Source organism: Notothenia rossii, assembly GCF_949606895.1.
Source record: "Notothenia rossii genome assembly, chromosome: 6".
NCBI lineage: Eukaryota > Metazoa > Chordata > Actinopteri > Perciformes > Nototheniidae > Notothenia > Notothenia rossii.
The window spans coordinates 12987441-13003021 of NC_136909.1; the positions used below are offsets into that span (position 1 = coordinate 12987441).

The following is a 15581-nucleotide window of genomic DNA, read 5'->3' on the forward strand; positions in this document are numbered from 1 at the left end:
GGCAACGGTCCAGACGGGGCCTCAGAGTCCAGATGAAGGAAAAGCTGTTCCACATTAATATGACTTCATATTACACATGTTAGGGAGAGTCTTACATGGGAGAGGCTTAGTCAAATGTTACGCTCTTGTTTAAAGCCAGTGCCTGTGATCTGAGCTGCTGTAAATGTGCCTTCAGATCACATCACTTAGTGGTTTAGTGGCAAGTGAAGAGGTTAACATATCGCACATCAGCAATCAAAGTTGCTCAGAGAACTCCAACCACCTAACAAGAAACAAATCCACTTATCTTTAGTCATTAACACTCAGTTTAATCTTAACAAATGTAGCTATAAGTGTTAGTGTTGTGACTTAAAGTCATGAGCTGAGCGGCGGTGATATTCTTCTAAACATTTAACAAACTGATTCAATCTATGTGATTGTGTCAAATAATTGGCTTGCATAATTGAACTCGGCAAAGAGCTTTAAAAACTCATTAAAAAAGGGACTCAATCTCCATTAGAGCTCCAGTCCTAACACTTTTATGTTATGTGAAAAAAGCCACTTGTAATTCAATTGAAATAGTTATCCCTTAATCTTCATTTACCACCAAGTGTCATGCGGTATAGTATCCACTTAGCTGGCATTATTTAACCCATTTCTTTGTGCATGAAACTTGACTAAATCTATTATTTAGTTACCTATGTATTTTTCTTTTTAATATAGTCAACACTGTGTTTCATTTTCTACTATCTTAATTCTACACATCCTATCTCATTAGACTCTCTTTTGAGCTCAAAATTGTTTTATTATTCTGACTTTTATTTTGAAGGGTCCCCACTTGTATGAGGCTAAGTTCCAGGCACACGCACAGGAAATGATTGTGCTTTGTCCTTGTTTGGCAGCTTGCATGTCAACCCCCTTCATAATTCTTGCAATCCTTTTATATTGTGTTTGATATATAGAGGCATTATGTTTTAATTCAATTATGTTTCAGAGTGAGCAGAACTTCTTTATGAGCTTGTAGCTTCTTCAGCTGCAAACCAGCTGACACACTGAAGGTGTGGTGTCTTGCAGCTCCATCTAGTGGCTTTCTTTCGCAAACAGAGAAATAACAGTGAAACAGTGGAAAGCAAAGACATCATGGGTCAAAGTCCAAAAGAAAAAATAAAGTAGTCTTCTTCATCCTTTAATAAACATGACCTGCACAGGCTCAAACCATTGAAACATCAACAAAGCATTAGCATACAGCTACAGCTACATCATGACCTTATATTGCACACATTTGTTCCAGAGAAGTATATTTTGCAGGACGATAAATGCCTGTATTTTCCCCCTGAAATCCTCCTCTGCAATAAACCACATTCTGACTGATCCTGACTATATTTTAGAGCATCATCTGAAACCAGCAGTGTTATGGCATCAGAGAGAGAGAGAGAGAGAGAGAGAGAGAGAGAGAGAGAGAGAGAGAGAGAGAGAAAGAGAGAGAATCATTGTGGGAACATTAACCTTTAGGGGACACTGTGCCCTCAGTGCTGTCTGTCAGTCACAGGCGTCAAACTGAAGTGCAGCGTGACCTTTACGTTGTGTGCAAGCTCGAAGCTTATTGTGCGTTGCCATTTTTCAGACCTTTATCCCTTTATTGTCCAACAACCCGTTTGCACTGGAAGGCTTTGAATTTGAGAGATGAGAAGCTCCACAGAGGAGTAGGTTATAGTGGTGTTGGGGGTCTTAGTGTGTCAGTCTCGCAAGTTAGAGGAGGCTTTTTATATTGTTATAGTTTTACTCCAAGTATTATAAAACAAAACATAAGCATGTTTTCCTTTCCATTTGTGTAGCTCATGATGAAGAAGATCTTATTTTGCTGCCCCTCACTCAAAAAATGATGGTCTTTAAATCACAGCTGTTTACAACCAAAACGTACAGTAACATGAAACCAAAAACACAATCAAAAGTCAACACAACAATCTCCCATCAGCGAAACACGTTACCTGACATCTTCATACTGTCTAATTATTCTATCTTGCATACATTTTCTTAAAGATTTTCATACAGCCCTTTGAATCATTTGGTAAAGAAGTCTACAGTTTAACGCTAACTACAGAGATACACATGAAGTAGTCCGTGCAAACTGATGCTTCAAGTTACATTTCTTATGTCGCTCATCTCTGAATTCAAAACAAAGAATTTTGGTATATTTTCTGGTAGTATTCTGTTTTTTGCTCTATGCAAAACTAATGAGGTCATTGAATTAGTAATTCAATTCAGTCTTTAAGTGTAAACAGCCTTGACTCAACAGTGTATTTGTGTTGTGTAAATAAAGGTTATAAGTTAATTGTGTAACTAAAAGTATGAGGTGTGGTGTTTGTTATACACAAAGTCCACGAGTTCATCCTCCAATCTCTATCCTTTTTGTTTCTTCACTAAATCTCCTGCCACATGTTTCTGCTTGGAGTTCTCTCAGTACCTAGGGGAGCTCTATCTTTAACAGACTGAAAACTCATTTCAACACAGCTGACATTTCACGGGCACTCAGGGCCTTTTTCTTTTCTTCACCTACAACACAATTTAAACTGTTCGTTGGAGACATTTTAATCTTGCCTGTCCTGCAGCCACGCAGCTGCACTGGGAGGCAGAGGGACGTGGGCCGAGGTCAGGACAGAGTTTCAGGCATTTTACCTAATGGACCTTTGCACTGGAGGTGTGAAACACTTCACTTAACACAGCCTCTGGCACTGGAGGGGCATGTGGAAGGCGTGCATGCTTGTGATTGTGTCAGCGTAACGTGAGCATGAGTTTAAGGTGCTAAAGATCAAATACGTCAGTCCTGACCCTTTGCATGCCTGGGAGATGGACATTCTAGCAGCCGGGAGAAAAAACAACAATACAACTTTCAAATACTTCCATCGAAAGCAAATGTTTGACGTGAATTGACCCAGAAGCAGTGTTGGGAGAAGTACTCAGATCCTTTACTTAAGTACATGTACACATACTATGGTCTTTAATACTCCACGAGAAGTAAAAGTCCTGATTTAAAAAAGTAATTGCATTAAAATTAACTTAAAGTGAAAGTACTCATCCTGCTCAACAACCTACTTCAGAATAATATAAAGTATAAAACAATTTTCATCTAATCTAAATGTACTTCAAGTATCAAAAGTAAAAGTACTTGTTGCAGAATGGATCTTTATACTATCCAGTTTTTATACATGAAAGAACATTTTAGTATCGGTAGAGTGTCAATTTGAAGCGATTCAAACATGTGACATTTTGTAGATTAGTGCTACAGTACCACATTATACCATAACAGCGTATCATGTGTTATATGTACAAAGCAACTAGTCACTATGATGTTAAATAAATGTAGGGGAGCAAAAAGAAAGATATTTGCCACTGAAATGTAGAGGAGTAGAAGTATGAAGTAGCTTTAAAAGGAAATACTCACGTAAAGTAAAAATATGTCTATATACTGTAGTACTTAAGTACACTACTTGAGTAAATGTACTTACTTTTCACCACTGCCCAGGAGCCACTAGATGGCAGCGTGAAAAGACAAACTATTACGTTTTGAGTTAATCAAAAACAACTCAAACAAGACGAATACAAATCATTATTTAATGTACAAGAAAGAAACGTAACATTACAGTCAGACGAGTGCACACATCTTAGCAAACGGAAAAGGCGTGACCACGGTACCACATCAATGACGTCTTGAGGTGAATCTGTTAGGGTTAGTCTACTGCTGTAACAACACTAAGTCTCCGAGGCATCTTCTCAGAGCAAGCTGTAATATCTGCTGTAAAAGCACAAAAGAATAAGTAAAAAGAGAAAAGCAAAGTGCGCAATTACAATTCAATTACCAGAAGTAGTGGCATATTATTCCACATAATGCTGGAATAACAAAAATCACATTTACAAAGCTGTCAACCGGCTGATCAGCTGTACTCTAACGTTGGTAGTACCATCTAAAACACTGCTATATTATTACGGTAGGTTCTCTGTTAAAAGCTAAGGAGTCACAGTTAGCCAAATATTAAAAGCTAATGTTTAAAATATAGTGCGAACAAATAAAAGCTGCTGCTCAGTTAGCTTGTACCTTTTTTTAATGAGACCCACACTTCTTTCCCCCCAGGCACCTGATAAGATGTAAGTAAACAAATGCTAGTTAATTATTAACGAAGGTAAATTGATGTCACATAATGTGTGACTCAGGAAGAAAGAGGCAAACTAACACTGCTGGGCGAAAACAAAAACTATAAAAGACCCAAACTATGTGTTTTATGAAAAAAAGCTTGAATATAAAAAGGAATGGATACTAGTGAGTCTAAATGCCTTTAAACACTATTCTTGGTAAATACTTCTAACAGGGGTGAAAACACATTATTGCTGACAGTTAAATCTCCGAGTGGAGGCGAGTGCAACAGATTGACAGCAAGTGCCATCATTTGATAATTCGTAGTCTGCTAGAACAATTAACAACAAGATTATTCAAGTTTTCAGAGGAAGCTGATCACTCCATTGTACTTCTTCACAGTCCTGTGAGCAACACACACTGCGCCTCTCTGTTTGCTTCCAGCTGTGCGCATCCTTCTTCTGCAAAACAGCCACAAGACCAGCCTTGATCTCACGTCATGGCGCCAAGTCAGATGCTCACAGCGTCACTTCATTAGCAAGGAATACTATTATTACCAGTCACATTCAGTTTAAAGCAGGTACCAACACAGGAGTCTGAGCAGAGTGAACTCAGACGTCTGTGGTGCGGATGCCGTCGTCGTCCAGGCTGAAGGGGAAGCCGGTGCGAGGCTGCGGCTGCGAGCGGTGCCTCCGACGCCCGCTGGCCACGTCTCCGGACGCTTTGAGCATGCCCAGTCCGCTGGAAGCTGCTGGAGGAGCATTGGGGCAAGGGTTAGGGGCGGAGAGGGAGTTGGAGGAGGAGGATGTGGAGGAAGAAGTGGAGGAGGAGGAGAGAGAAGGCAAGGTGGGGACAGAGCTGAAAGCACTGTCGTCCTCCTCTGCGTCCAGGATGGAGGGCTCGCAGGACGGGACGGGGGTCCAGGGCTGCCAGCCGGGGGCCACGGAGCAGGACTTCATCAGGGCCGGTCGGAGGTCGTGCCCCTGCTGACCCCGAGACGCTGAGGAGGCATTGGGATTACGATAGAGAGAGGACGCACGCATAAATGATAAGCCCTGCAAGTAGGAAAGAAAGACATAATCATATTAGAGGATTACTTTTCTCTACCAGTGTAGGGATACTCTGTTACAAGTGAAAGCCCTGCGTTCAAAATGTTACTCAAGTAAAAGTACAAAAGTATTGGCATCTAAATATACTAAAAGATTAGCCCATTTCTCAATCCTATACAGTTTATGATGTGTTTTGATCGTAGCAAAATATTGAAATACTCAAGTAAGCCTCAATATTGAACTTAAGTTTAGTACTTGAGTAAATACTTAGTTACTTTACACCACACTGGGAGAGTTGACGTTTACCTTGGGGGGGCCCCTGAAATCCTGGATCTTCATCTCAATGTCCCTGATCCAGCCATGCATCTCCTCTGGAGAGTCCGTCTGCAGGGAGACAGCAGCACATCAAGTCTTGCACTGACTTCACACTGGCTTTTATACTGGTTTGACCTTTTGTGTTTTATCGCTGGTCATATCGTTTATGGTTAATAATGTTTTTCTTAAAGTTATCAAATGCCAATCACAAAAAAGTGATCCTTAAAACTGCAGCCAAATAAATGTTTGAAGCTGTTAGGTTGAGTTTCACCACCGCATAGTAAGTAAGGACAAAGAACAACATTCCAAACAATAGTGACAACAAACTTTTCTAGATAATTAAGCAAAAACAGACGTAGGTACCACTATTATTAAAAGATGATTTGTAACTTTGATGTCTGCATTACCAATGTGGTCAAGGCGTGTGTTCAATCTATTCTTGGTTATGTGTTTGTGCTTTTTCCTGTTAGCTTAATGTTTGCCATACTTCCTTTTTCTCTCTCGCGTAAACACAAGTAAAAGCACCCATGCTTGCACGCTGTCTCTCTCTCTCTCCAGTACTGCCTATCTGATCCGACCCAACTGTCTCAGTCAGCTGTTCTCCCAGGGGGGGGGCGACAGGAAGTTATTGTCCTTATGGTAACAGATGGCTTTGCCCGTTTCACAAAAACAAACTTTTAATTCCCTAAAAGAGGAGCTCATGCCACACATCAGCAGCAGAGCATTGAGAGGAAACAGCTCAAAAACATCAGGACGGATACAGCTGAGACCCTCTACGCTTTACCGTCAAAATAACTTGTTTATTGTAGTCAATGCTTTCATCCAGAGCCAAATAGCATCCAACATATTTTAAAACGTGCATCTCTTGTATATTGGAAGTTGTGATTGTACCTGAATGTAGAAGGTCCTGGAGCTGGTGATGATTTCAAACAGGTTGTCTCTCAGCAGCAGATCCCTGAAGGACGGAAATCAGAGGCTTAAGAGAAGGCTAGATAGTAGCTGTTTGCCAAAAATCTACAATCTGTATTTTTCTGGTTTCTGAATTCATATCTGTGTAGGAAGTGGTCGGGCGTACACCATACAGTGTTCTATTTGGTCTTAATCAGAGTATTCACTAGTAGAGGACCAAATCGTGAGAAAGTAACATTGAGAATTTGGCTCATTGACTCACCCTGACTTCACGAGACATTCATGGACCTTCTGAATGTCCCTCAGTGGAACGGCCCGTAGAGGCTCCTTATCCTGGGACAAACGAAAGCACAATTCAGATGAGGCTAGACAAAGAGAACACACACATTTTAGGGGAAGATACAAAATGCCTGGCTCCTCACCATCTCAGACTTGTAGTAACTAACTGCATTGTCATCCAGGGTGAAAAACCTCCTCTTCCAGCTCTTCCTCTGAAACACACACAGAGCCACATTACAGTTTCCACATGCAGCTTTCTTTCTTCATGAAAGCAGCGTTTTATCAGTTATAAGTGGCTTGGTACTTACCACATTTCCCTGTTTGACACAGTAACCGCACCTCAGCATGCCTGGCCTGTTGCCTTTCCTCTCTCTCCCTTCTGCCTCCTCGCACTCATTCTGAAACATTTCACACATGCCATCTTCAATATCGATTCAACAATTGTGGCCACTGTTACCACCATCTTCAAAACATATCAGATTCCACACAACGTGATTTTGGAGGCCAAGAGCAAGCTATGCAGAACAAAAACTATGCTTAGAAACACTGATTCTGTCTTCTAACGCCATCCGTGTCACCTTTCATATCTTTATATCCAGGCTTGGGGAGTAACGGTTTACATGTAACGGGATTACGTAAACAGGATACAAGAAAAAAAGTTAACTGTATTCCCTTACATTGACACTAAAAAATACGAAATCAGATTACTGTTATATTTCTTCTTTGTAAACTGTACTGTTCTGTAGGCTAACACTTTAAGTGTGAAACTATACGCCTACTTTTTGATACTAAATATCTTGGTTTCTTCTTTTCTGAGGTTACATCGTTCTGGTGTTTACATAACACACTTAAGTAAAACACATTTTATTGATATTTCCTTTCTCTTTTATTTATTTGCATTGCATTTGATATCGAGGTAATCCAAAATTAACGGATAGTAATCAGGTAACATTACTTTCCTTAAAATATCCCCCCTAACCCTGGTTGTCTCCTAGCTTCCTCTCCATTACCTGGATGGGGGTGTGCACCACCACGCCCCCGATGATCTCAGTCTTGTAGGCGTGTTGTCTCTTCACTCCCTGAGCGTCACTGATGACTGCGGTCACATCGGACCTCAGGGGGGCGGGGCCAGATCTGGGAACCTGTGAGCAGAGCAGCACGTAGACTTACATATGTGGCCTTAACAAGTGGAGCTTAGTTAGTACAGCTTGCTACTCTTTAACAGGGGTCAGAGGTTACATTCCAACTGGGACTCTCCATGCTGCAAACAATGCAACTGTAAACATCCAACACAGTCTAAAGGGTTGTTTCAATGTAAACATCCTTAACCTGGAAAAGGTTATGGTACAATCAATTAACTTTGTTTGCAAATACAATAGATTTTAAGCAACCTTGTATATGAGGTCCATTTTGTGGAAAACTGCAGAAATTAAAGAAGGAAGAGGAAGTACATTATACTAAATGTAACAAAAACAGGTTATGATAGGTAACTAAAGGGGCTATTCCTGAAAACGAGACATTCAAATTGATCCTGTGAAATTAATTTGTCAGTGCTTTTCTTTCTTTGCTGCATTTAAAATGGTCTCCCTCAGCTTTAGGAAGTACTTTATTGGTTCCATTGAGGCCAAGGAAGCTGAAAAAAGGCGTTAGAGAAGCCCTGCCATCAAAGAGGAAGTGAAAGAGAGAGTAAGTGTTGCAGCTTCCTATGTCAGTGGGCAGGTGAGAGAAAAAGAGACAGACTCTCTGTCATTTGCCATTCAACTCTCTGTCATCTCGCAGAAATATTATGCAAATGTTCAAACCTAATATGCATGGCGTATTCACTCACACACGTAAAGACAATGGTGTTTTTGACACTTCCACCACAATGACGTGAGTTTTATCGCTTACATTTATGCACATTCACAATTTCCTCATTCAACAAGTGCCACATGGTTTTTGTGGGTAGCCTGCTGGCATTTTCGCCCACTCAGGCCAAACTGGTTTCAGGCCTTTCATCACCACAAACTGCAGCTTCCTGTGCTCAGGTGGAAATAATTCTCTTATCAAAAGGGTTAGTGTGTGTGTGTGTCACACTCACAGTGATCTTGCTGGCTTTATTGAGAGCCGCCACCCAGTCCTTCATGTCGGTTACATCGTTGGCTTGTAGGAAGTACCTTCGAGAAACTGCATTGATAACTGCAGAAATAGACAATAAAGAACTCCATGAATATCCATAATAACTGCATTATATCATATTATCACGTGTCAATACGTTTCATGCGTTAATGTGTTTCTGCATAAGCAAAATTCAGCGTGTCTCCCTGTAAAAACTCACCAAAGCAGAACTCTGTCTTTGGCTTTTGCTTCACTGTAGCTTCGCTCACCTGAGATACAAAGAGAGATGAGGAGACAAAAGGAAAGGAGTGATATCAGAGGAGAGAAGAGGAGACAAATGAAAAGGAGAGCAGACGAGTGGAGAGGACAAGAGAGGAAGCAGAGGAGAGGACACAAACAGAGAAGAAAAGCCCAAGAACAGACAAAAGTGGAGAGAAGGGAGCGTAGACAAAAAGAGAGGAGAGTTAAGAGGAGAAACATGTCATATCTTTGCAGACTTTTTGACTCAGAGTGTCCAGGGAGGAGCTGTCAGCACTACTCTAGTGCAGCCAGATGTCATTATCTCTGGTTAGCTCATGGAGCGCTCTGACATCTGGAACATTTCACAAAGTCTGCCTCGGCATGTGTCCATTCACTATAGATAATGCCAATCTGTGCTCCCTATTTACATGTTTATATATTTGTATGAAATTCTGTGTCCAAACGGCTGAGATCTGCTGCACAGGCAGTTCACTACTACAACCCGCACTAAAGGGAAATGGTTTACCTTCGAGATGTAGGTTAGTCTCAGGCTGCCAACAGAGCTAGCTCCACTGGGCAGGTTCTGCATGCAAACACAAACACATACACTCGTCATTGGCTCAGAGTCCAAGGTTACACACTCCTATTGGTCAATTTCACTTCCTCTTGCTGTTTGTGCAAGTGTGTGTCGTGCATTTTTGTGTGGAGCACCTGAGGGTTGTCCATATACCACAGCAGAGCATTTTCCTGGGTGTCGAGGATGAAGTATCGCCTCTGGAAGCGGCAGCTGTTCTCCTTCTCCTCGACGTCCAGGAAGCCACACACACGGTTCAGCCGGTCCACGTACGGCATGCTGCTGCTATCACATATCACCAGGACACACACATGGACACACACACAGACAGAAACTCAAGTCAGTCAGATGAGAAGAATCTATAGAGAGGAGGAACAGAAAGAGATGGTATAGGACAGATAGGCAGAGAGGCAGATGTGGAGGATAAACTAACTTTCATTTACTGCTGAATGAAAGACACACACACACACACACACACACACACACACACACACACACACACACACACACACACACACACACACACACACACACACACACACACACACACACACACACACACACACACACACACACACACACACACACACACACACACACACACACACACACACACACACACACACAAAGAGACCCACTCCGACTCAGCAGTTTTTCATGTGACGTGATTGAGGCCGAGCAGCAAACCCCGAAGCCCGAGGCTGAGCTGAGGCCCTTCACCACAGACAAAAATTACAGACTGCACTCAAGATCTGCACACACGCACATTTCCACTGGCCAGGGAAGAGAGAGGAGAGGGAGGGAGGGAGGAATGGGAAAAAGGGGAGAGGGGAGAGAGCTGGTGAAATGTATTCATTAAGACGATGCCATGCATATGAATCACTGAGCTACTGACCAATTTTTAAAAAAAAGACTCATTCAGCTCGGACACTCAGGTATGCTGATGATCATTTATTTATCTTTGCTTTCCAGGGAACTACTTTTTTTTTTTTGAGGGGGAGTCAGAAGACTTCTGGCCTACAGAAAGCTATATTTTATCATCTCGTCCTCCTTAAGTTGCGGAGGGAATCAGTCTCATCTCTGAAAACGTAACATGAAGTACTCACAGATGCACTGCTCAAAAGATGCAAAGCAGATTTTCTTTTCTTTCATTAGTTTCAAATGTTCTGCTTTGCCCCCCACTGAAATGTAACTGGGCGTCAAAGGTAATATGATAGCAAACTAGGCCACATCTGTGTCTAATCTTTTCATATATTAAGAACAAAAAATATAACGTTACAGTCAAATAAAATATACGGTCCAGACTGAATGACTGAGGCCTCTGCCAATACTTTTACAAGACTGTCATACATTTCCAGGAACATTTCCAATGAGTACAAACACACACATGACCCAATGAACAGACAGAGAGAGAGAAATAACAGCAGCCTCTTAAACTCATCTTCCCTGACCCGGTGAAACTCCTGTAAATAATTTTACTTTCTGAAACAGCTTTGAATAATTAGTGGCCTGGGTTTCGGATGTGTGTGTCATGCAACCTTCATTACATTTGCCATTAAAATAGGTCAAAGATTCAAACCATTCAGAAGCATTTTGCAGAAACTCTAAGTGGAATGGAAAAGAGAAAAGGATGCTGCATAGGTCACACAAACACCCACGCTAGGACTTATACAACACACACACACACACACACAAACCATTTTGGGGTATCGGAAAACATCAGGCTCAACCATTGCAGAGAGAAACAGCGGTGAGGTTGTGGCATCTTAGGCAATACTTAACAATAAACTCCGACTAACACACACATTCATTAATGCCAATAAAGTTTGCGTGTAAGAGGGCTGGATGCCGTGTGCAGATTGCAGCAGTAATATCAGTGTCATGTCATCCTGTTTAGCCACATTCAGGCCAGTGAAGTGAAACCCACCTACACTCAGTTTACATCTGCTTTCTTTGTGGACAAGGTAAACCTCTTTTCTGAAGCACAAACTGATTGATGTCAGCTATACTCTAGCAGTTTTGTTAGGTTCTTCTATGAAGTTCAAAAGAAAGAAAAAAACTGGCAAAGATATCTTGACTTTGAGCTTCCCACTTGCTCAGTCCTACACCTGAATGAAACTCAGTCGTATCCAAACTAGATACCATATGGATAATTCTCTCAGGTTTGACAATCTCTATAGAGGTTCACAACAGTTCAACTTAAAGCTGAATGGATTGACCGGCAACAAATCCAATAATACAACTCTAGTTAGAAATGTGAGCGTTGCATATGTGTTTGAGGTAAAGCTCATTTGAACAGCTTCATACACTTTATATAAGGCCTCACATTTTAGGGACTGCTCCAAAATGATTTTTTTCTTTCAATTTAGGATGTTGTTTAAAAGTGAAAATGAGGGTCTATTGATTTTATTAATTAGAGCTGGGGAGGGCGTCATCTTATTTAAAGTGTCAGCATACCGGAATCCATTACAGAATTTAAAACTGCACTTTTAGTAACACAATGTTACTAAACTAGCTTAACTGCTATGCACTGTTGCTTATTGTTGATGTATTTGACGTTGTATTGCTGAGGCTGTGTTGCTGATGTCATGCAGGGTGACCTTGAGTGCCATGAAAGGCTATTCTTATAATTAAAGTTAAGCTACAAGGTCAAGCCGCCCACAGATCAAAATAACGCTGTAAAAATTACAATATTTAACTCTGAAAAGTGGTGGGTTCAAAATAAGAAGTAGCTAAAAATAACTCAAAATGTAAGATAAATCGTAATATATTTGGGATTGGTTTTGACAAAATAGGCTAAATGATGACGTTACCTTGGGATCTTGGAAGTTGTGGCATATTTCAACACTGTCTGTTATTCAAGAACAATTCATCTTCTTTACTGCTTTCTAGTGACAGCAGGGTGTTCACATTATTGACCACAGTGGAGGCACGAGTTTCACACCACTGAGTGAACAGCAGATCATGGGCTTGCACACTATAACGTGATTATGAGTATTACAAAAAAAGTTGAAATGTGATCTGGCAGACAGACAGCTCAGATGACCTGCACTGACTCACCAGATCCAACAACGGCCTGCCACACCTACATTATTCTGGCCTCATAACACACACTCACACACACACTGAGGCGGGAGCACACACATGCACGCACACACACACAGTCCCAAAGCACTTACCCAGTGTGGAGTCAGTGTGCGCCACAGCCAGCGCCCCGCACGGCTCCGAAGCACAGAGGAGAGACCCGAGTCCGGTGAACAACGGGCATGTTAGACAAAGTTTTACTAACTTTTAGACACCGCGTACAGTCACACAGCCGGCGTGCAGCTCTCTGTCCGTTTGTTTGAGTGATCGGCTTAGAGAAGAATTGTCTTTTTTCCGGGTTGGACGTTTCGTTATTAGAATAAACCAGCCCCGGATGTGATCTATGCGTCCTCTGAGCCCCGGGTCCTCCTCCTCTGCTCTGATCTCTCAGTAGAGGAACTGCACTGCTCAACACATCTCTGCTTATTTTTATTTAATTTTTTACACACGTGTTTAGGAGCTATTATTTAGAAAATACATAAACCGTGTGCATTATCTTTCTTCCTGGAACTGCGGGCGATATGTTATCTCTTCAGGTAGCAACTTGAGAACTGGGTCGAACAAACACGCGCACACACACACACACACACACACACACACACACACACACACACACACACACACACACACACACACACACACACACACACACACACACACTTCTTATAAATGAGCAGGTATAGAGGGAGTGTAAACCTGGATTAACAGGTCTACATAGCATAGAATAATAGTTTCATTCATTCACGAATGTCTAGCTGTCACTTTGGTGAGGTTCACTTAATTAAAGTGTATTCCAAATATTTTTTAAACAAAATATTAAGAAATAATAGAAAACCCAAATATATAATCTGGTCTTCTCTTTGTGGAAATATGATGTACTTCAATGCAACTTTATGCCTATGGCAAAATATATCTTAAATAAGTTTGTAACATTAAAATAGCTTATTCTTTAGATCAGTTGGTTGTTTGGTTAAAAGCCAGCAGTTTTAGTGTGAACATCATTGTGTTCTTCATATATGAGCTGTGGTCAGTGTTAACATGCAGAACAAGTGTCAGCCATTATAAATATAACAAAGCGACACCTCTGAACAAAGCAAACCACTATGAATCATAGAGAAAAAACACATGAGAAACACATGCAGAAACAAACCTTGTATGTGGCCAAGAGTCATGACTCATAGCTGTTGGTGGAAGTGAAGATGTTAATTATGAAGCGTGTTTTTTTAGTAGTTAAATTCCTGACAGATAAATATGTATTTGAATGTTGTAGGGGATCCACAAAAATACTTGACTACCTCATAGTTTAGCAATGGCAATTGAGTCCTTATGTATATATCTGCTAAAGTAGGAGCAGCGTGGTGACGAATGTTGTGGTGTACAGTACTTCAGTGTTGCTTCACTGTCATTCCTCCTTAACAAAGGTGAACAGTGTCTGTGGTGAAACTCCTCAGAGAGACATGACACTAACTGACATGACTTGCAGGTTTCAACACAGAACCTGGGTTTAAAGTTTCCATGCATGATCTATCTTCGTCCTGTCCTCCTTACAACTGCTAATATCACACACATCTGCATTTACAGGATTGATTTTGCATTCTTTTTTTCTTTCTTCTTTTGGTGAATTTGTGTCCCCTGGAAGTGGTTGCATGTCATATGATGTGGCGACTGCACATCATACAAGTTACACATTTGCAGAAGGAAGTCCTGAAGTTTCCACAGACCGTCCTATTTCTGCTTTAGATCACAGACTATTTTCTCTTTACCTGGTGCGTTAACTACTTTAGATTAACACACATTTATATCAAATGTAACACAAAGGTGTTCTTACTCTCAGACAAGCACAAAAGGGTTTGATTCAATCTTTATTTAAGACAAGTTTGCATGCACACACATTTAATAATGCAAGCACTTAACAAAACTTTATAACATTATTTACACATTTAAATAAGATTGTATTAAAACTCCCTCCTGTTCTGTTTCCCTGCCAGGTGAATAATGTGGTTCTTTGGCTTCAAGCGAGCTGCAAACTAGTTACCGACTCAGCATTTACCGAAACCACGACACACACCATGTGGAGGTGCACTTCACTTTGTGCACACTTACACCACAAACACTCTCGTGATATCAGGTTCGCATTTACAGCTTTACATCACCTGAAAGAGAACACACCACCATATAAAAAGATGACAAGCTTACTATTTATTTTGTTGATGATAGAAAAAGATAAACAATCATAGGCGCTGAAGCTTGTTTTAAAATGAAAGCCATCTTCATTTCAACAACTCAGTCATCAGAAACACAATTAAAAACATATATTGAACCATGTGCCACTGAACAAACTGAACTTTGACATTAATGAATTAAATGTATTTTGTTATCAAATGTCACATAACTGTGGTTAGTTGAAAGCAATAATATTAAGTTGAACCAAATTAAAAAACCTAATTTTAAAATGATTGCTTTCAACCAACCTATTACAGCTATGTGACATCTGTTGACATAATAAATGTGTTTAAAGTTTCAGTTTTTCCAATCCACTTTTTGGAGGATTGAACGTTTCCAAGGGGAAAACTGACAACCAGCAGAGAGATGGACCAGCTACCAAATGAGCAGATGGATGGACTTATGAATCAATTGAGGAAAATAAGCAGGGCCGGGATCAGCAGGATGGGGCTGGAGGCCGGAGCCCCTGCTCTGTTGTGGTTTTGAACCCCTTGGCTGCGCTGGGGCCCGTTACAGTCGTCCCCGAAACAGCACTCCATCTCGGCCCCTGAGCCGGAGCCCTGAGCCTTCTGGCAGAACGACTTATACGTGCACGACTTCATCACAGTATCTTTAAAAAAAGAGAGAAGGACATCAATAAGGCCTAAGGCGATGTTCACGGTTGAATTGCTCTGAAAGGATTGAAGACGGCCGACTTCTCATC

At 41.1% G+C, this 15581-nt stretch overlaps 1 protein-coding gene across 2 annotated transcripts; it reads right to left on the reverse strand.

Annotated features, from left to right (window-relative positions):
- Positions 1–3577: 3577 nt before the first annotated feature.
- plekha2 (pleckstrin homology domain containing A2) lies at positions 3578–13033 on the reverse strand. 2 transcript variants are annotated; one of them, XM_079690139.1, is made up of 12 exons: positions 12751–13033; positions 9709–9853; positions 9524–9580; positions 8978–9026; positions 8741–8838; positions 7671–7802; positions 6969–7058; positions 6804–6872; positions 6644–6714; positions 6364–6427; positions 5464–5541; positions 3578–5163 (listed from the first exon to the last, which is right to left on the reverse strand). In XM_079690139.1, the coding sequence occupies exons 2-12, from the start codon at positions 9847–9849 to the stop codon at positions 4720–4722; spliced, it is 1293 nt and encodes a 430-aa protein (XP_079546265.1). In that variant the 5' UTR covers positions 9850–9853; positions 12751–13033; the 3' UTR covers positions 3578–4719. The 2 variants fall into 2 exon arrangements, with proteins under 2 accessions (XP_079546265.1, XP_079546264.1); XM_079690138.1 differs by having other exon boundaries at positions 9709–9856.
- Positions 13034–15581: the final 2548 nt, after the last annotated feature.

Bases quoted from the DNA above. Each gene is read 5' to 3' on its own strand.
- plekha2 (XM_079690139.1), bottom strand. From the start codon at position 9,849: ATGCCGTACGTGGACCGGCTGAACCGTGTGTGTGGCTTCCTGGACGTC. The intron at 7,059-7,670 runs GTAATGGAGAGG...GAAATGTTTCAG, and splicing joins TGGTGCACACCCCCATCCAG to AATGAGTGCGAGGAGGCAGA. The intron at 5,542-6,363 runs GTACAATCACAA...GTCTCCCTGCAG, and splicing joins CCAGGACCTTCTACATTCAG to ACGGACTCTCCAGAGGAGAT.